Here is an 18,421-nt window from a genome sequence, read left to right as displayed (position 1 = left end):
GCCAATCAACTAAGGGCCTAGAGCACTAGTATGCCTACTGTAACTGTGTGTCTCCCTTTTCATCATGACAGTAAATGCTCAATTTCCTGCAATGGAACAACTAAGCTATATGAAATTACTAAGCAGGAAAGCATAAACTTTATTGCTACCTTTAGCATTTTCCTACCCCTCTCAAAAATATAAATCAATTCAAAATGAAAATAAAAGACTATTTTGTAACAGCTGTCTCCAAATAGCTTTTCACTGAGCAAGTATTCTCATCTAATTCATTTTCACCTCATACAGAAATCACACATCTAGGAAGTTTCTTCTTATGCAACCACATATTTCAAGTATCACTTACCCTTTTGAGGTTTATGTTGTCATGTTCATAATTCAGCCGATAGAGAAAAACCCGAGACACTGTGGAATAGGCTATCCAGCTTCCACATGGGGAGATACAGCTGCAAATAATGTTCTCAGGGCCCTGACAACAGTGGGAAGCAAGACTGAGAGTGCAAAACTTAAGACAAGATTCAGTAACATACATCCTCAGGCTTTTGCCCTCTGGATATTTCCACAAATGCCTACACATAATCCTCATAAATTTGTGTCACTCTTATTTCAGAAGCAGAGAATCTAACTGATGTGACTTCGATTTCCAAATCCAAGAACAAAGGTCTATCATACTGCACACTTACCTTGCTGCTTTCGGTAACTCAAAAGTAGCCTCACACTAAACCTCAACTTGAGAAACCTGAGTAGGGAAGCATTTAATGCAGAAAAGCTTGGAGGGATAGTACTGACTTTCTGTTTTGCCTGTTACACCCCAATTTTAAAATCTATAAGAACAAATGAAAAATATTTGGAGAAGAAAGAACAAAAGTACCATGTAACATTTACAGAATTTTTTAAACTCTGTAAGAACAAATGAAAAATATTTGGAGAAGAACAAAAGTACCACATAACATTTACAGAATTTTTAAAAATTTTTAAATTTTATTTGTGCCATCTAGAAAACAAAGTGATATTTTCCTTCTTTCTTTTTTATCTTGCAGTAATGGGGTCTGAACCCAAGGGTACTCTATTATTGAGCTTTTTATTTTCTGAGATAGAGTCTCACTAAGTTGGCCAGGCTGGCATTGAACTTGCAATCCTCTTGCCTTAGCCTCCCAAGTAGTTGTAATGACAGGCATGTGTCACCATGCCTGACAATTTCTGTGTGTGTGTGTGTGAGAGAAAGAGAGAGAGAAAGAGAGAGAGAGAGAGAAAGATATGGAAGAAAGGCTACAAAACTAACCAATAATTTCAGAAAAGGAGAATAAAGAGGTGGTATAAAATATAAACTACTGATATTGCTTGCTTTGTTTTTCTTTGGTTTGTTTTAGGGGTGCTAGGGATTGAACACAGGACTTGGTGCGTGCTGGGCAAGCACTCTTGTCACTGAGCTCTATCCCCACCCCTTAAATTCTTTATAATGAGACACTAATACAAATATTTGTGTCATTCAAGATTTTTTAAAAAGAAAGCCCTATTAATGTAAAAAGGATACATATAGGCCCAAAGGTGGAAATTTTTTCTGCATATATAAGAAGTTATTGGCAGTGCTGATCTCTAGGAGGGTATAGTGGGGGTGTGGTGAGGGGAGGATCATGTTTCATTGTACATCCTTTGTGCCATCTAGCTATTTTCATAACAATATCAAGAGAAGCAAAAATACACAATTTAAAAAAAATAATCAAATCCAGTGCCTCACACATATGAGGCAAGCGCTCTACCACTGAGCTACAACTCCAGTACCCACAATTTCTTTTATACATTCATTTAATAAATACTGAATGTTCAACTTATCCTCACAAGAAATTCAGCTCCGGATTTCCTTCATTTAAATAAGTTTTAGAATTTATGATGTTTTTGACATGAACCAAGTAATCCTCAAAATTCAGAATGGGAAAAACATTCTGGATTTTAGGGCCTAAATACACAGGGCCTCCTTACCTTTGTCTTGAGATGTAGTAAATGATCTGCATTTTTAGAGAGTGGAAGGGTATCACCATTCTTGCCTGAAATAAGAAAATTTGCCTTTTTCTTATCAAATGAAGATTATCTGTACAGTGTTTTCTCCTTAAAAAGTCATTTCTTGGTAGAATGGACTCTCCTAGTTGGAGGCACACAGTTTTATGGATATATGGAAAGAAAAGCAGTGACTACTTCTACCCTATGATACATCATCAAACATCTGAATCTCCATCCCCCAGTGGCATGCTGGTGGGTAGAAGAGAGTTTGTGTGGCCTCAACTTGACTCCACTTTAAATAAAAGGACTCAAATACAGGACACAAAAAATTCTACTAGGTTGTCACTCCAGCAAGATCCATGTGACCTTTGTTTCAATGCAGGACTGTCCCTATCCATTTTTTTTTTTTTTTAAACTGTTGCTATCTCAGTCAAGCTAGGACAAATAGCGACCCTACAATCCTTACCTAATGACAATGTCTATATAGAAGTTGAAAGAGATGATCCAGTATCCTATTCAAGATTTTTTTTTTTTTTTTGTATCAGGGATTGAACCCAGGGATACTTAACCACTAAGCCACATCCCCAGCCCTTTGTGCTTTTTTTTTTTTTTTTTTTTGTAGTTGTAGCAGGACACAATACCTTTATTTTATTTATTTTGCTGAAGATCAAACCCAGGGCCTCACATGTGCTAGGCAAGCACTCTACCACTGAGCTACAGCCCCAACCCCTTATGTTTTACTTTGAGACAAGGTTTTGCTAAGTTGGTTAGGATCTCACTAAGTTGCTGAGGCTGGCATTAAACTTGCGATCTTTCTGCCTCAGCCTCTTGAATTGCTGGGATTACAGGTGTGCACCACCCACCCAGCTCTTACTCAAGATTTCTACACTATAATTTGTGTTGCTTGTTCTTGCAGGAGGGAAAACCGTAAGTTTCCATCAACACAGAAAAATTTACTCTTTCCATAAGCAGAACAACTATAATTCTGATTTTTAGTATTTTCTCTACAGTTATCTTTCTTTATTCTGTTTTTTTTTTTTTTTTTTTTTTTTTTTTTGCAGAGTTGGGGATCAAACCAGGTCCTCCGGCAAAATAGGCAAGCGCTATCTATCGCTAAGTCACACCTCCAGTTCTATGGTTTTCTTACAGGGGGGGAAAAAAATTTCTTCCCTCTTACCTGTTGCCACTGTGGATCCCAGTCGCCAAAGTTCCAAGTGATGAGCAAACTGAAAGAGGAGAAGCTGCTTCTTTTTTGAACAAGAAATGAGACATCGCTGTATCGAAGAATTGAAAAGTTATAAATAGGCCAGGGTCATTTGATGCCTCAGTACCAGGCGCAACAGCAACTTTTTAGCACATTTTGAAATCCACTGACTTGATAAACATTTTGTTAACTACTAACACAGGGCCTGTCCTAGGATTTGAGAACATGACAATGACTAAAAACTATTACTGCCCTCAAAAAGCTTCTGGTTTAAAGAAGCTTTAAACCAGACATGGTGGCACAACTCTACAATCGCAGCTACTTAGGAGCTACTTCGGGAGGATAGGAAGTTTGAGGCCAGCCACAGCATTTAGGGAGACCCTGTCTCAAAATAGAAAAAAGGCTGGGGATGTAGCACAGTAGTAGGACACCCCTAGGTTCAATCCCCCAACACCACAATGATAAACAACTACACTACAGTATGCTAAAGAGTTTAACATGCCTGAGCACAGCATTCAATGGAAAAAAGTAGAAAGCAAGGCAAGATGTTCTAAGTAGGCTGTACCTACTATATGAAATAGTTCAAAGGTCAAAGAGCATTCAAGGGAATAAAAACACACTTTTCAGAATGGTTAGACTGTTTGGGGTGGGGGTTGTACAAGTACGTGAAAGGAGAGGTGAGGAAAAGTGAAGGACCAGTCCAAGATCAAGACAGGTAAATATGCCACACTAAAGAATTAGGTCTCTCTGCTGTAGGCAGTAGGGACAACCAAATGCTTTGAAGCATGGAGCAATGAATAGAGTTGCTTTTTAAACAGATCAATGGAGAAGAGGCTAGAATGACCCAGATGGAAATGAAATGAGATCATTAAGGAAGCTACTGTAAAGGAATCCATATCAGAAAACGTACTAATCCAAACTAGAACAATGGCAGCACAGACAAAGAAATAGCTTGATTCAAGAGATAATAGCGGGGCGGGGGATGTGGCTCAAGCGGTAGCGCGCTCGCCAGGCATGCGTGCGGCCGGGGTTCGATCCTCAGCACCACATACAAACAAAGATGTTGTGTCCGCCAAAAACTAAAAAAATAAATATTAAAAAAAAAAAGAGATAATAACGACTATGTCCACCTCATCAAATCATTAAATACATGTAGTTTTGTATATCAAATGTATCTCAAGAAAAATGTATAGGGGCTGGGGATGTGGCTCAAGCGGTAGCGCACTCGCCTGGCATGCGTGCGGCCTGGGTTCGATTCTCAGCACCACATACAAACAAAGATGTTGTGTCTGCCGATAACTAAAAAAAATAAATATTAAAAATTCTCAAAAAAAAAAAAGAAAGATGTATATATGCATGTATGTGTATATGTAAATATACACACATATAATGACAATGAGGAGACTTAGTGAAGTTGGTGATGAATGGAATGTGGAAGCAGGTGTCGGGGACTACTGACTTATGAAGATGGCACTATTTACCTAGAAACTCTAGAAGCCTAGATTTTACTCCTTTCACCAAAAAATATAGAGTCCACCCTCAAAAACAAAATGAATTATCATAAACCACAATTATTTGGGAAAAAAATTATTTTCCCAGAAAGTGAACTAGGGTGATGCTATTGTCTCAAAAAATGTCTTTGCAGGAGGCTTGCATAAGAAATAGAAGAATGAAGAAGGGGGCTGGGGATGTGGCTCAAGCGGTAGCGAGCTCGTCTGGTATGTGTGCGGCCTGGGTTCGATCCTCAGCACCACATACAAAGATGTTGTGTCTGCCGAGAACTAAAAAATAAATATTAAAAAATTCTCTCTCTCTCTCTCTCTGTTTTTTAACTTCTTATTTTATTAGGGTCTCTCTCTCTCTCTTTAAAAAAAAAAAAAAAAAAAGAAGAAGGTAGCTACAGCAAAATCCCACAGTTTACCCCCACAAGTATGAGCTGTGTTCAGTCTTATAGGACATAGGGTCAGGAAGATGTGGGGCCAACAGAGGGTGAGATGATACTTACATGAGGAAATGTGATTTTTCGGAGAGCAGCATCATAATTCTTCACCTCCACCTTCTCCATGAGAGGACGAATAACCAGGTGGGTGTCGGTTCCTGGGCAAGGGGGAGGTAAGGAGATTACAGAATGAGAAGTTATGTATGAAAACGACCAGAGCTGAGCAGAGTAAAGCAGCAGCCTGACAGACAGCAAGACCCACCTCCAGATATCAGTGCGGTTGGGCTGTGGGCCACAGCACGCACATCGTGTGTGTGGTGCTGGAATGGTTTGGTCCGCACCCACTGCTTCTCACTGCTATTGGAAGTCACAGAAACCAGCTGAAAATGGAATATTGTGCCCTCGGCTGTGCCCACCACAAAACTGTCTTCTTGCTGAAAAATTAAATAATGAGGCAGGTACACGTGAACAAAACAGGGTCCAGATGGAAAAATATTCCATAAAATTTTTCTGTCTAGGCAGCTTAGAGAAAACTCATACCCAGAATTAGAAAGAAGGGAGGTTCCTGGGGGCTTTTTCCCTCTGGAAGCTAGCAATTCCACTAGAGGAGCAAGGTCATATGTAGGTGACAATGCGCCCCCTATTGGCTAAATTAACAATCAGCACTTCCAACTGTTAAGTTTTACAGCCACACACTGCATGTTTCAATCAATAGGCTACACACAGGAAGGACAGTGCTCACATAAAAATTAAAAATAGAGCTAAAAATTTCATATAACCTAGTGAAATTATAGCCATCAAATGTTGTAGCATGAAACATTACATGTTCATGGTGATGCTGGTGTAAACAAATCTACTGAACTGCCAGTTGTGTAAAAGTACAGCACATACAATTAGGTATACTAGTTGTGCACTGTAAGAAGCTGTACTTACTATCGATTTGTGTAAGTATATTCTATTATGTTCACACAACACCAAAATCACCTAACAATGTATTTCTCAGAACATTTCCCTCTCATTAAGCAACACATAACTGTATATAAACTGGGTTCACTATAAGAGACAAATAAGTGAATAAACTAATCAAGAAATACAGCAGCCCTTTATAAGAAAATTTAAATTATAAACCACAAAAGAGATACCTGAACAAAGAAATCCATATCACGTTCTTTATTTTATTTTTTTTAAAGAGAGAGAAAATTTTTAATATTTATTTTTTAGTTCTCGGCGGACACAACATCTTTGTTTGTATGTGGTGCTGAGGATTGAACCCGGGCCGCACGCATACCAGGCGAGCGCGCTACCGCTTGAGCCACATCCCCAGCCCATACCACGTTCTTTAATAGGAATGTTTAACATGATAAAGACATCATCATAAAGAAAATACAGAAGTTATATATGATGCAATAAATACACCAATTGTACTATAAAAATAGACTTTCATTTAAAACTAGAAAAAGGTGTTTCTAAAATTCATGTAAAGAAATAAATAACAGGGCTGGGGATGTGGCTCAAGCGGTAGCGCGCTCGCCTGGCATGCGTGCGGCCCAGGTTCGATCCTCAGCACCACATACCAACAAAGATGTTGTGTCCGCCGAGAACTAAAAAATAAATAAATATTAAAAATTCTCTCTCTCTCTCTCTCTCTCTCCTCTCTTTAAAAAAAAAAAAAAAAGAAAGAAATAACAAAGACCCCCAAAACCCAAACCCATAACACAAACAAAAATCCTAAACAAGAATACTAACAAGATTGCTGGGAATATAGCTCAATTGGTAGAGTGCTTGCCTTGCATGTAAAAGGTACTGGGTTCAATCCCCAGCACCACCAAAAAAACAAACAAACAAACAAACAAACAAACAAAAAAAAAACCCCAAGAATAGTAATAAGGTTTTGTAACCAAAAAAAATTGAAAATAGGGATTCACTTAAATATACTTGTACATCAACATTCACAGCAGTATCATTCACAATAGCCAAAAGAAGGAAATAATGCAAATGACTGAAATAACCCAAATGGCCATTAACACATGAATAAACTGATATGGTGTATATATATACACACAGTGGAATTACTCAGCTTTAAAAATAAATAAAAGCTAAATAGCCCTTATTTGAAATGCTTGGGACCAAGTGTTTCAGATCTCAGAATTTTTATACTTTGGAATATTTGCATAGACTTTACTGGTTGGAATTCAAAATTCCCAAATGCTCCAGAATCCAAAACTTTTTGAGTGTTTCTCTTTATTAATGGCAGAGAGACACTAAGAATGGATAGAAAAGTGACTTGAACTTGCAATCGTCCTGCCTCAGCCTCCGGAGTCCCTGGGATTAGAGGCATGCACCACCATGCCCAGCACTACACAGTTTTCTAATGCCCCAAAATAAACAGGAAGCATGAGAGCAGTTATACAAAAGGAAAATAGTACTTCTCAAGATTCTTCTAGGCTGCTTGTACCCATCTACAAGCAGACTAGATTAATTAGGAAAGAGGGGTGCCTAAAGAAAACCTTGTGCTGATCTTTTAGAGAATATTTTCTAGCATTAGACACCATAGAAATGGTATGGGTTTTCAGGTGCATTTTCCCAACCTCATCTTCTTCTAGTACAACATCCAGATAATGCAAGAGTGTTTGGGGTGTGTCACTGACGCATACCCCACAGCCCTTCCATCTACACATTAATTACTCAAAACTGGGACCCTACTCACGTCTGCTACAGCAATGGACTGCACATCAGCATTTGAGATGAGATGGCTCTTGACAAGTGTCCCAGTAGCTGAGTCCCAGAACTGCACTTTCCCAGCAGAGTCCACACTTATGACTGTGCCATCGGACAAAAAGGCCACACCCCATACAATACACTTCCGCTTAGACACACCCATGTACTGCCTGTCCACGATCATCTTACGAACAGCGCTACCTGAAAAAGAAAAAAAGCACACCTTTGGATTTAACCCATTTCTCCTTCAGTTTTCAAAAACCACTTGTGGCAGGCATGATATAAGTTAGTTGCCTGAACATAGTAAAGAGTAACCATAGTGAATCCAGCCTTGAAACTTCAAAATGGTTACCTGAAGAGGAGAGGGGAGAGAGGAGGGAGAATGAGGGCAAGATAGAGAACACAAATCCCTTCTGGGGAGGTGAAATGGAAAGAGACACATGGGACATTCACTTCAATCTGGCCCACTGCACACACATATTACACTGTGCTCTTTCCTAAAACTTCACACATGGGAAAGGGAGAGAAGGCAATGTTGACAAAATTTGGGGAACTAGAAAGCAGACTGGATGGTAACTTACTTAGTAGAATCCTGAATCTAAGACCCAACTGAGTTTCCCAACTCAGCCATGGGAAAACCAAGAAGCCATCTAATTTCTACTACAGAATTCTCAGAAATTGAGAACTCTAGACATTCTAAACACAGAGGTGAAAGCAGATGCTCAAAGGAGCAATAGATTGAAAGTAAATGTAAGAAGCTGGTGGAATTCTGAGAAGCCAGGCAACTGCCCAAACTCCATCTGAGCAGAAGTCTGGAGAGTTACTTACTCTTTGAAGAGGGATATAGGGAACAACTAAAGGGGGAGTATTGTTTGAAAAACAGCATTAATGAAAATTTCTAATTGAATGCCAAGTACACCAGTTTTCTTCTCCTCAGAATGCTTAACAGCCAAGCCTATACTCACTAGGCAGGAGAAGGAAAAACCACGTTTGGGGGAATTGCTCAGTGGTACATACAGCACATGTTCAGAAAGCATGAGGCCCTAGATTGAGCCCCAGCACAAAAAAAAAAAAAAAAAAAAAAAAAAAAACTTCTGGGGATAATTAATGGTTCAAGAGAAAAGATCTAAAGATCCTGATTTTAGAAGTTCCCCCAACAACCCAGCCAGATCATCCTTTAGGGAAGCCAACACTCAGCAGGCCCCACTGTTGCGGAGGAGAACAATGGAACCCAAGAAAGCTTCTAATATGCAAGGCAGTGGCCAAACGGACTAATGGAAGCAACAAAAAATGAAATGAGGAAACAGAAAGCATAAAGAATGCTTGACAAACAATATCATTAATAGCCTTAGAAAGAGAAGAGTTCATTTGTAGTAAAAATAAAAGAGAATGTTACAAAAAAAGAATATTCAGGGCTGAAATGCAACCAGTGGTAGAGAGTCAACCTAATGCTGGGCGCAGTGGCATACGCTTGTAATCCCAGTGGCTTGGGAGGCCGAGACAGGAGAATCACGAGTTCAAAGCCAACCTCAGCAATAGCAAGATGCTAAACAACTCAGTGAGAACCTGTCTCTAAATAAAATACAAAATAGGGCTGGGGATGTGGCTCAGTAGTCGAGTGCCCCTGAGTTTAATCCCTGGCACAAGAAAAAAAAAAAAAAAAGAGAGAGAGAGAGTGAGTCAGCCTAATATGCACAAGGCCCTGGGTTCAATCCCAAGCACCATTTAAAAACTGTTTATTTTTTCATGAAACAAAAGAAATGGAAATAGCTAAACAAAAAATTCACTCAAGGGGCTGGAGAAGTGGCTCAGCAATAGAGCACTTGCTTGGCATGTGAGGCCCTACATCTAATCCCTATCATTGCCAAAAAAAAAAAAAAAAAATCACTAGAAGGATTAAAATATAAAGATGACACCAGATATGGTGGTATACACCTGTAATCTCAGCAACCACGGAAGGGATATTTGCGGGGCCACGACAGGAGGATCATAAGTTCTGCATCAGCCAATTTAGCAAGACTGTCTCAAAATTTAAAAAGAGCTGAGGATGTGATTCAGTGGTAGAACACTCCTGGGTTCGATCCCTAGTACACAAAAATAAACAGTAAAGATGACAAACTTATATTGAAGCATAATTATTAAATTTCAGGATAAAAGGACAAAGGGGGATGAGGATATAGCTCAGTGTTACTGTACCTGTTTAACATGCACAAAGCCCTGGATTCAATCTCCAGCATGGAAAAAAATAAAAATAAAAAAATAAAGGAGATACCCTAAAAGTTCCCAGAAAACAAACAACCCAACCTCAAGTGTTCGTATGTATAAAGGATCAGCTCTCAGAATGGCATCATATTTCCTAACGTGGAAACAGGGAATCCTCTCCAATGGAGAAGCAAAAGGAACAAAAAAAAAAATCTGTGAAAAATCAAGTTTCAGATCTCATGGTGGCTAAGACAGATGAGAATAAATCAAAAGGTCCAAGATAGATACAATCAAGAACACAAAAGTAGCCGGGAAGGTGGCAAATGCCTGCAATCCCAGCAACTCAAGAGGTTGAGACCACAAGTTCAAGGCCAGCCTTGGCAACTTAGCAAGACCATTCCAAAATTTTTTTCTAAAAAAGACTGGTAATGTAGTTCAGTGGTAAAGCACCCCTGAGTTCAATCCCCATACCCCCTACCCGCCCCCCTCCAAAAAAAAAAAAAAAATTAGCTGAAAAGAAAAATCCCAGCTGTGTTGGATCTTAAATTTCCCCATCTGAAACTTTTTTGCTTTTTTTGTACTAGGGATTGAATCCAATACATGTGCTAGGTAAATACTGTACCAGTAAGTTGCACTCCCAGTCCACAACTGAAAGAATTCAAGAATAAACTCTTAATGCCAAAGAGGAAGAATATTATGCAAAAAAAGTCTACAGGAAAGGAAAGGTAGTTTACTATGTGAGTAGTATCTATACAGTCAAAATTACGAACACATTGACTGAATACTAATCTCAACAAAATTACATCATAAGCATATGGGGAGATAAGGAGAAAATGTGGGTATCTAAAAGGGTGGAAAAAGAGGGCTCAGTTGTAGAAGTCAGTAAATAATTGTTAAAACTCCAAAAAACAAAATATAGCATTGTAAGCATGTTACGTACAGCATAAACACCAAAAGAATCGGCCAAGAGTCTCACTGGTTGCCTCTGAGGAATGAGAGAAAGGACATAGGGGGTCTCCTGCTTTTTTGTAGTAAGTCATGAATATTTTGACTACATGCTCATATAACTGTTAAAAAAATGTTTTTTGAACTTAAGCATTGAGGAAAAAGAAAAAGGAAACGTTTTGCTTCCATATCTTGGGAGTATAGATGTGCCCATGTAACAAGATTCTTTTTTTTTTTTAGTTTTTCGGCGGACACAACATCTTTGTATGTGGTGCTGAGGATCGAACCCGGGCTGCACGCATGCAAGGCGAGCGCGCTACCAATTGAGCCACATCCCAGCCCCATCACTAAGATTCTATTAGCCAATTTTTCAGGCCAAGAACAAAGAAATCCTGGATCTTTACCTTTCTGATCTCATGTCTCACCAACTATGCAACCAAGACCTTACATTCCATTTTTACCAAAGACTGGGATATATAAATAGGCATTCTACTGATCATTTATACTAAATGTAGAATTCATTACGGATGAATTTTACTGTGAATTCTTATGATGAAAAAATAATGCATTCCGCTAAGCAGCAAAGCAATAATAATCCAAGAAAAGAGTGAAATGCCTGGTAGATGTCTCACTTTGGTGTTTTTTTTTTTTTAAAGAGAGAGTGAGAGAGGAGAGAGAGAGAGAGAGAGAGAGAGAGAGAGAGAGAATTTTTAATATTTATTTTTTAGTTCTCGGCGGACACAACATCTTTGTTGGTATGTGGTGCTGAGGATCGAACCCGGGCCGCACGCATGCCAGGCGAGCGCACTACCGCTTGAGCCACATCCCCAGCCCAGATGTCTCACTTTGCTTGTTTATTTTTTGTTTTGGGGGGGTTGCTTTTCTTTTTTTTTGGTAATGGGGATTGAACTCAGGGGCACTTTACCTCTGATCTACATGCCCAGTCCTTAGTTTTTATTTTGAAACGAGGTCTTGCTAAGTTGCTAAGGCTGTCCTTAGACTTTTGATCCTCCTGCCACAGCCTCCCAAGTCACTGGGATTACCACCGTGCCAGGTGCCATCTTAGGTTAATGAGAAGTTAGGCCATCAAGGTCACTGAAAGCATGACAAGGAGTTACGCTTTTGGAAACTCAGACATGTGAACCTGACAAACAAAACCCACATCCCAAATAAACTGAGAAAAACAATCACCTGATTTGACATCAAATACACTAATGTAGTCTATGGAGCCAGCTGCAATGTGGGTAGCAGAGGGATGCCAGCTGAGACTCAGGATGCGACCTTGGGATTTGTACAATAAAAAAGAAAGTGACATACACATAAATACACAGCAAAAGATAACAGTGATCTTCAGGGCTAGTGTTCTACAGTCATCACTCTCCCATCTATCACACTCCCAACAGACAACAGATGAGAAAAAGTCTGGGATTCACAGTGAAGTATTTGATATTTTAATAATAGATAATGAATGATGCAAGTGTAAATTAATACAATCTATTGAGTTAGTAATAAACTAACAAAATTTAGAAGTGTTTATTTTGGGGGCCCATTAACTGTACTACGAATTGACCAAAAAGAAATACTTGCATAAATGCTCAAAAATATGTCTAAGTCATGTGCTGCATAACGCCATTTTGATCAACAGACCGAATATAGAATGGTAGTCCTATAAGATTATATTGCCGGCTGAGAGTGTAGCTCAGTGGTAGAGTGCTTGCCTAGCACGCATGAGGCACTGGGTTCAATCTTTAGTACCACATAAAATAAATAAATAAATAAAATAAAGGTATTATGTCCATCTACAACTAAAAATAATATTTTCTAGTGACATCAGAGCCATCTTAGTTTATGTAAAGCACATACCATAATGTTCATGACATTATCTAATGATGCATTTCTCCAAATGTAACCCCCATTCCCAATGCTAATCAACACATGACTATATAAAAATTTTCATTGCAGCACTAGTTGTAAAAAATAAATAAATAAATAAATAAATAAGTAAAAATATCCATCAATGGGATTTGGTTAAATAAACTATGGAACACTGTAAAATAAAAAGCCATGCACACTAACATCGCTGCTGACACAGAAGGATGTCTGTGATGTATCAAGTGAAGAAAAACAAGTGCAAAAACTCTTCTGTGTGCACTTATTTAAATGAATACATTAAAAAAAGTCTAGATGATTAGTTTCAAAAATGTTGCCTTCAGAGTGGAATGAGATGCTCATTTTCTATTTCATATTAGGCTAAATGTGTATTATTTCTTAAGAGCATGTATCACCTTGATATTTAAAAAAGAACACTTAACAGATACTAAAAACAAAATAAACACCTGATTAGCAGAGGATAAATATCACTAATGGACACAGATTACATAGAAAATTACTATTCTCTAGAAGAGGATAAGCAACTACACCCTACTGCTGGTTTTTATAAATAAAGTTTCACCAGGGGCAGCCATGCTCATTCATTTAAGTATTAACTACAGGCTGCTCCTTAAGCTATAGTGACAGAGTTGACAGACAGTGAATAGCCACCAAAGCCAAAACATTTACTACCTAGTCCTTTACAAAAACTGCTCCCTGATCTCTGCTCTTCAGGTCAGTGCTGATCCAATTCAACTAGGATTGAGAACCACAACTCATAATAATAAAATTTTAGTTTCAAGATTTTACGCATATTTGGTAAAACTGCACAAAAATAAGTGATAGCTAAAAAACTGATTTCCACAGAAGTGTTAGTTTTCCTGTTTTGGATTTTTTGGTTTTCTGTATCATTACTTCACTATGCTACACAACAGGATGGTTTCTAGTATATTCTCTGTACTGAGATAAAATTAGTATATAGCTAAAATATTACCTGCAGCCGTGGGAAAATATCCCATCCCCAGTGGCACAGAAACATAACTTCTTGTTAAGGCTATTCACTGTCCCACCAAAAACAACCCTTACTTTTCTGCCGATCAAAATTTCTTTCAAACTGGATGTTGTCTGGGGTGATTTGAAATAATTTCACAGATCCATCTTCACAGCCAACCTATTAGGAAAAAGAGGTAGAAAACAGAGAGAAAATAAACATAATTTTATAGACCATACACACACACACACACACACACACACACACCCATAAATACATAGATACCCAAAACTATAACTTTCCCTGAAAGAAAAAAAGAGTGTGAAAGAAAAATATATTAGTATCTAAAAACTGACAGTAAATTCCTGACAGTCTTCATATCCTAGCCAGAAAGCAAGGTGATATTAAGTGTTCTAATCAATGGCCCAATTCCTGCATTTGACATACAACACAAGTAGAATTTTACAGCATATCTCTTAGACATTAGCCTAAATAAAAGACCTACTAACCTTATAATCTAAATGGACGCATTTTAAGATAATATACAAACTAATGCAAATTTTAAAAAACCATAGACACCACAGAAAATTAAATCCCTGCAAACACCTGTGCTAATGGCAATTATGCTCACAATTTTTGAGAAACACAATTGAAATACAGTCACACAGGTTAACTTGCTGAAAAACCTCCCAAAACTTTTTTAATATTTATTTTTTAGTTTTAGGTAGACACAATATCTTTATTTTACATTTATGTGGTGCTTAGGATCGAACCCAATGCTCATGCATGCTAGGCGAGCACTCTACCACTGAGCCACAACCCCAGCCCCCTACTATGCTGTATTCTAAACCAAAATTTTTCATAAAACACAGCACACCAAAACAAAAACTAGTCTCTACATCTCCCTGTTCAAAATGATCATAGCTTGGGAAATACTGAAAAGACTTAGCCCTCTTATTTAATTACCAATGAAATGAGGTCCAAACTAGCAGCAAAAAGAAGGCAAGATGACAACGGAATTTTCACCCTTAATATTAAATACCAATATTGGAATTGGTATTACTGGGACCCAGCTAAGACTCTAGTTACTATGTACCATAACATAACTTTACTCTCCTTCTGAACATTGGGAAGAAAGTTAAGAATAGGAACAAGAGAAATCTCAGTTTGAATTATCAATAGTTGCTTACTGACCAAAAGTTGAGAGCCACTGGGGCTGGCAGTCATACTCCAAATAGGTCCTCCAAAGGCATCCAAGGCATACTTGACATTTAATGCCTGTAAGTCATACTCAAGGATTTCTCCATTGAGTCCAGCACTAAAGAGTCGCTGTCCTTCTGCCCAACACAGAGCTTCTGTAGCTCGAGACTCATGACCTGGGAAAAACTACACAAACACCAGAACTTAACCTGTGATAAATGCATCAGTCATCAGCATTGATTGAGTATAGGCAACATGGTGAAAATTACTTCTCTACAAATAAATAGCGTGGGATTTGTTCTATCAGAAGATCACATCTATTAGGCATTTTGGCTTTTTTTCAGGTTCAAATGTAGTTACTTAAAATTACTCTGTATAATGTTCATTCTTCCTTTTTTTAAAAATATTTATTTTTTAGTTTCCGGCAGACAGAACATCTTTGTTTGTATGTGGTGCTGAGGAGTGAACCCCCGCCGCACGCAAGCCAGGCGAGCGCGCTACCGCTTGAGCCACATCCCCAGCCCTTTCTTCTTTTTTAATTAGAACTAGTTCAATAAAACTCTTTTGCCAGGCATGGTGGTGCACGCCTATAATCTCAGCAGCTCAGGAAGCTGAGGCAGGCTGGTCATTGAATTCAAAGCCAGCCTCAGCGACTTAGGGAGTAACTCAGTGAGACTCTGTCTCTAGATAAAATATGAAAAGGAGCTAGGGATGCAGCTCAATAGTTAAGCTACCTGGGATTCAGAATAAAATATATTCAAGTTTGGTTTGAGGTATCCAATTGTACTCAATGTATCTAATTTCCTAAAAAGAATGCAACTATCTTGATTGGGTGATGGTCTTACTGTAATGTGCATGCATATGAACAGTTTTCCTGTTTTGGACTATTGGTTCTCTGAATTATTCTTCAATAGGCAGTTACAACTATGCTACACAATAAATATCTCAGTTTCTTTCTTTAAAAAAAAATTTTTTTTTAGTTGTAAGTGAACACAATACCTTTATTTTTATGTGGTGCTAAGGATCGAACCCAGTGCCTCACACATGCCAGGGAAGTGCTCTACCACTGAGCCACAACCCCAGCCCAGATCTCAGTTTTTTTTTTATTTTTTAATTTTTTAGTTTTAAGTGGACACAATATCTTCATTTTATTTTTATGTGGTACTGAGGATTGAACCCAGTGCCTCATACATGCAAGGCGAGCACTCTACCACTGAGCTACAACCCTAGCCCAAAGAAATGTTTAAATTTTTTTTTTAAATATATAAAATAAGGATACAAAGAAACACTGTACAGTTGTACAATGTATTTTGTCTGGAATGTTTATAAAACAAAAAAGTTACATTAAGTGCTAAGGCTGTAGCTCAGAAGTAAAGTGCTCTCCTCACATGTATGAAGTACTGGGTTCAATCTTCAGCACCACATAAAATATATAAAGATATCGTGTGTTCATATACAACTAAATAAATGTTAAAAAAAAAAAGTTACATTAAGCTTAAATTGGGGGGAAGGGGAGTATTAGGGATTGAACCCAGCAGTGTTTAACCACTGAGCCACATCTCTAGTCCTTTGTACTTTTTATTTTAAGATGGGGTCTTGGGGTTGAGGTTGTGGCTCAGTGGTAGCGCACTTGCCTAGCATGTGTGAGGCACTGGGTTCAATTCTCAGCACCACATACAAATAAGTGAAAATAAAAGTCCATTAACAATTTAAATATATATATGAAGATGGGGTCTGGGGTCTTGCTAAGTTCTTAGTTAGTGAGGCTGACTTCAAATTTGCAATTCTCCTGCTTCAGCCTCCTGAGTCAATAGGATCATCAATAGGATCACAGATATTTGCCACCACACCCAGCTATTTTTTTTTTTTTTTTTTTTTTGGTGGTGCTGGGGATTGAACCCAGGGCCTTATATGTGAGGCAAGCTCTCTACCAACTGAGCTATATCCCCAGCTCCTAAGCTTAATTTTTTTTTTTAAGAGAGAGAGAGAGAGAGAGGGGGAGAGAGAGAGAGAGAATTTTTTAATATTTTTTTTTTTTAAGTTTTCAGCGGACAGAACATCTTTCTTTGTATGTGGTGCTGAGGATCGAACCTGGGCCACGTGCGTGCCATTTTACTGAATGAATTTCTTTTTAAATATTTGTTTTTTAGGGACTGGGGATGTGGCTCAAGCGGTAGCGCGCTCGCCTGGCATGCGCAGGGCGCTGGGTTCGATCCTCAGCACCATATAAAAATAAAAATAAATAAATAAAGATGTTGTGTCCACCGAAAACTAAAAAATAAATATTAAAAAAAATATTTGTTTTTTAGTTGTAGGTGAACACAATACCTTTTTTTTTATTTTTTTATTTTTATGTGGTGCTGAGGATAGAACCCAGTGCCTCACATGTGCTAGGTGAGGGCTCTACCACTGAGCCACAACCCAGCCCTGAATGAATTTTTAAAAAGAAATTGAGAGTCATTTACTAAATGATAGGACTAGTCATGAACATCACTAACATGGTTCCTATTCTTACAAAATGTGAAGTTTAGCAGGGAAGGACACCAAACAAATACACAAATCATATAATTACACTTGTTATATATGACAAATGGAGAAAATCAAGGATGCAACAAATGTGCACAGAGCACATTTTCACACAGTAGAAAGTAACCTATCTGTGGTTGGCAATGAGAGGCGATTTTTATATTTCTATTAGTTCCTCAGGGGTTTCCTAACCCACCTCTCAGAGTAAGGTACTTTTCCACTAAGGTTTTAGTTATTAATCAGAAATTGTCTATATACTGATCTTTTTTAAAAAATATTTATTTATTTATTTTGAGAGAGAGAGAGAGAGAGAGAGAGAGAGAGAGAAAGAGAGAGAGAGAGAGAGAGAGAGAGAGAATATTTTAATATTTTTTTTTCGGCGGACACAACATCTTTGTTGGTATGTAGTGCTGAGGATCAAACCCGGGCCGCACGCACACCAGGCGAGCAGGCTACCGCTTGAGCCACATCCCCAGCCCTATATACTGATCTTTCTCCCACTTTTCTCTGAGCTTTGGGAAGGAAGGGTTTCTGATGTATGTCTGAATGCTCAGTACTTGCTACTCATTCATTTAGAAACATTTATAGATGTCTAAATTCCAGGAAAGAGGCTGCTGGACATTGAATCCACTCACTCACCCATCTGTTCTCTTGTGAATTGAAATCAGATGTTGCACCTGAAGAAAATCAGTAGTTGGTATCCTTAAAAAAAAAAATAGTGCTGCCTAACAGATCTCAGTATATATCCAAAGGATGTTTTATCTAATTAAATATTCTTTACTTCCAAATGTAGTATAGCATTTAAATCCACATTCTCTCAGACAGCTAAACT

General features: G+C 38.2%; 1 protein-coding gene across 3 annotated transcripts in view; it reads right to left on the bottom strand.

Annotated features, from left to right (window-relative positions):
- Positions 1-18,421, bottom strand: part of UTP4 (UTP4 small subunit processome component) — a 30,663-nt gene that overhangs the window by 10,454 nt on the left and 1,788 nt on the right. For 2 of the 3 annotated variants that reach the window (XM_081275305.1, XM_081275303.1), the window contains exons 3-11: positions 15,058-15,249; positions 13,959-14,043; positions 12,195-12,284; positions 7,846-8,057; positions 5,401-5,572; positions 5,205-5,296; positions 3,173-3,269; positions 1,978-2,042; positions 344-466 (exon numbers count right to left, since the gene is read on the bottom strand). In XM_081275305.1, the coding sequence (XP_081131431.1) occupies positions 344-466; positions 1,978-2,042; positions 3,173-3,269; positions 5,205-5,296; positions 5,401-5,572; positions 7,846-8,057; positions 12,195-12,284; positions 13,959-14,043; positions 15,058-15,249 (1,128 nt within the window). The remainder of the gene's footprint in view (positions 1-343; positions 467-1,977; positions 2,043-3,172; positions 3,270-5,204; positions 5,297-5,400; positions 5,573-7,845; positions 8,058-12,194; positions 12,285-13,958; positions 14,044-15,057; positions 15,250-18,421) is intronic. The other variant, XM_081275304.1, reaches the window with a different exon arrangement.

The sequence above is a fragment of the Spermophilus citellus genome (genome assembly GCF_964194105.1).
Source record: "Spermophilus citellus genome assembly, chromosome: 18".
NCBI classification, from domain to species: domain Eukaryota; kingdom Metazoa; phylum Chordata; class Mammalia; order Rodentia; family Sciuridae; genus Spermophilus; species Spermophilus citellus.
The sequence above is the reverse complement of the archived record's forward strand: the minus strand, read 5'-3'. Positions and strand labels throughout refer to the sequence as shown.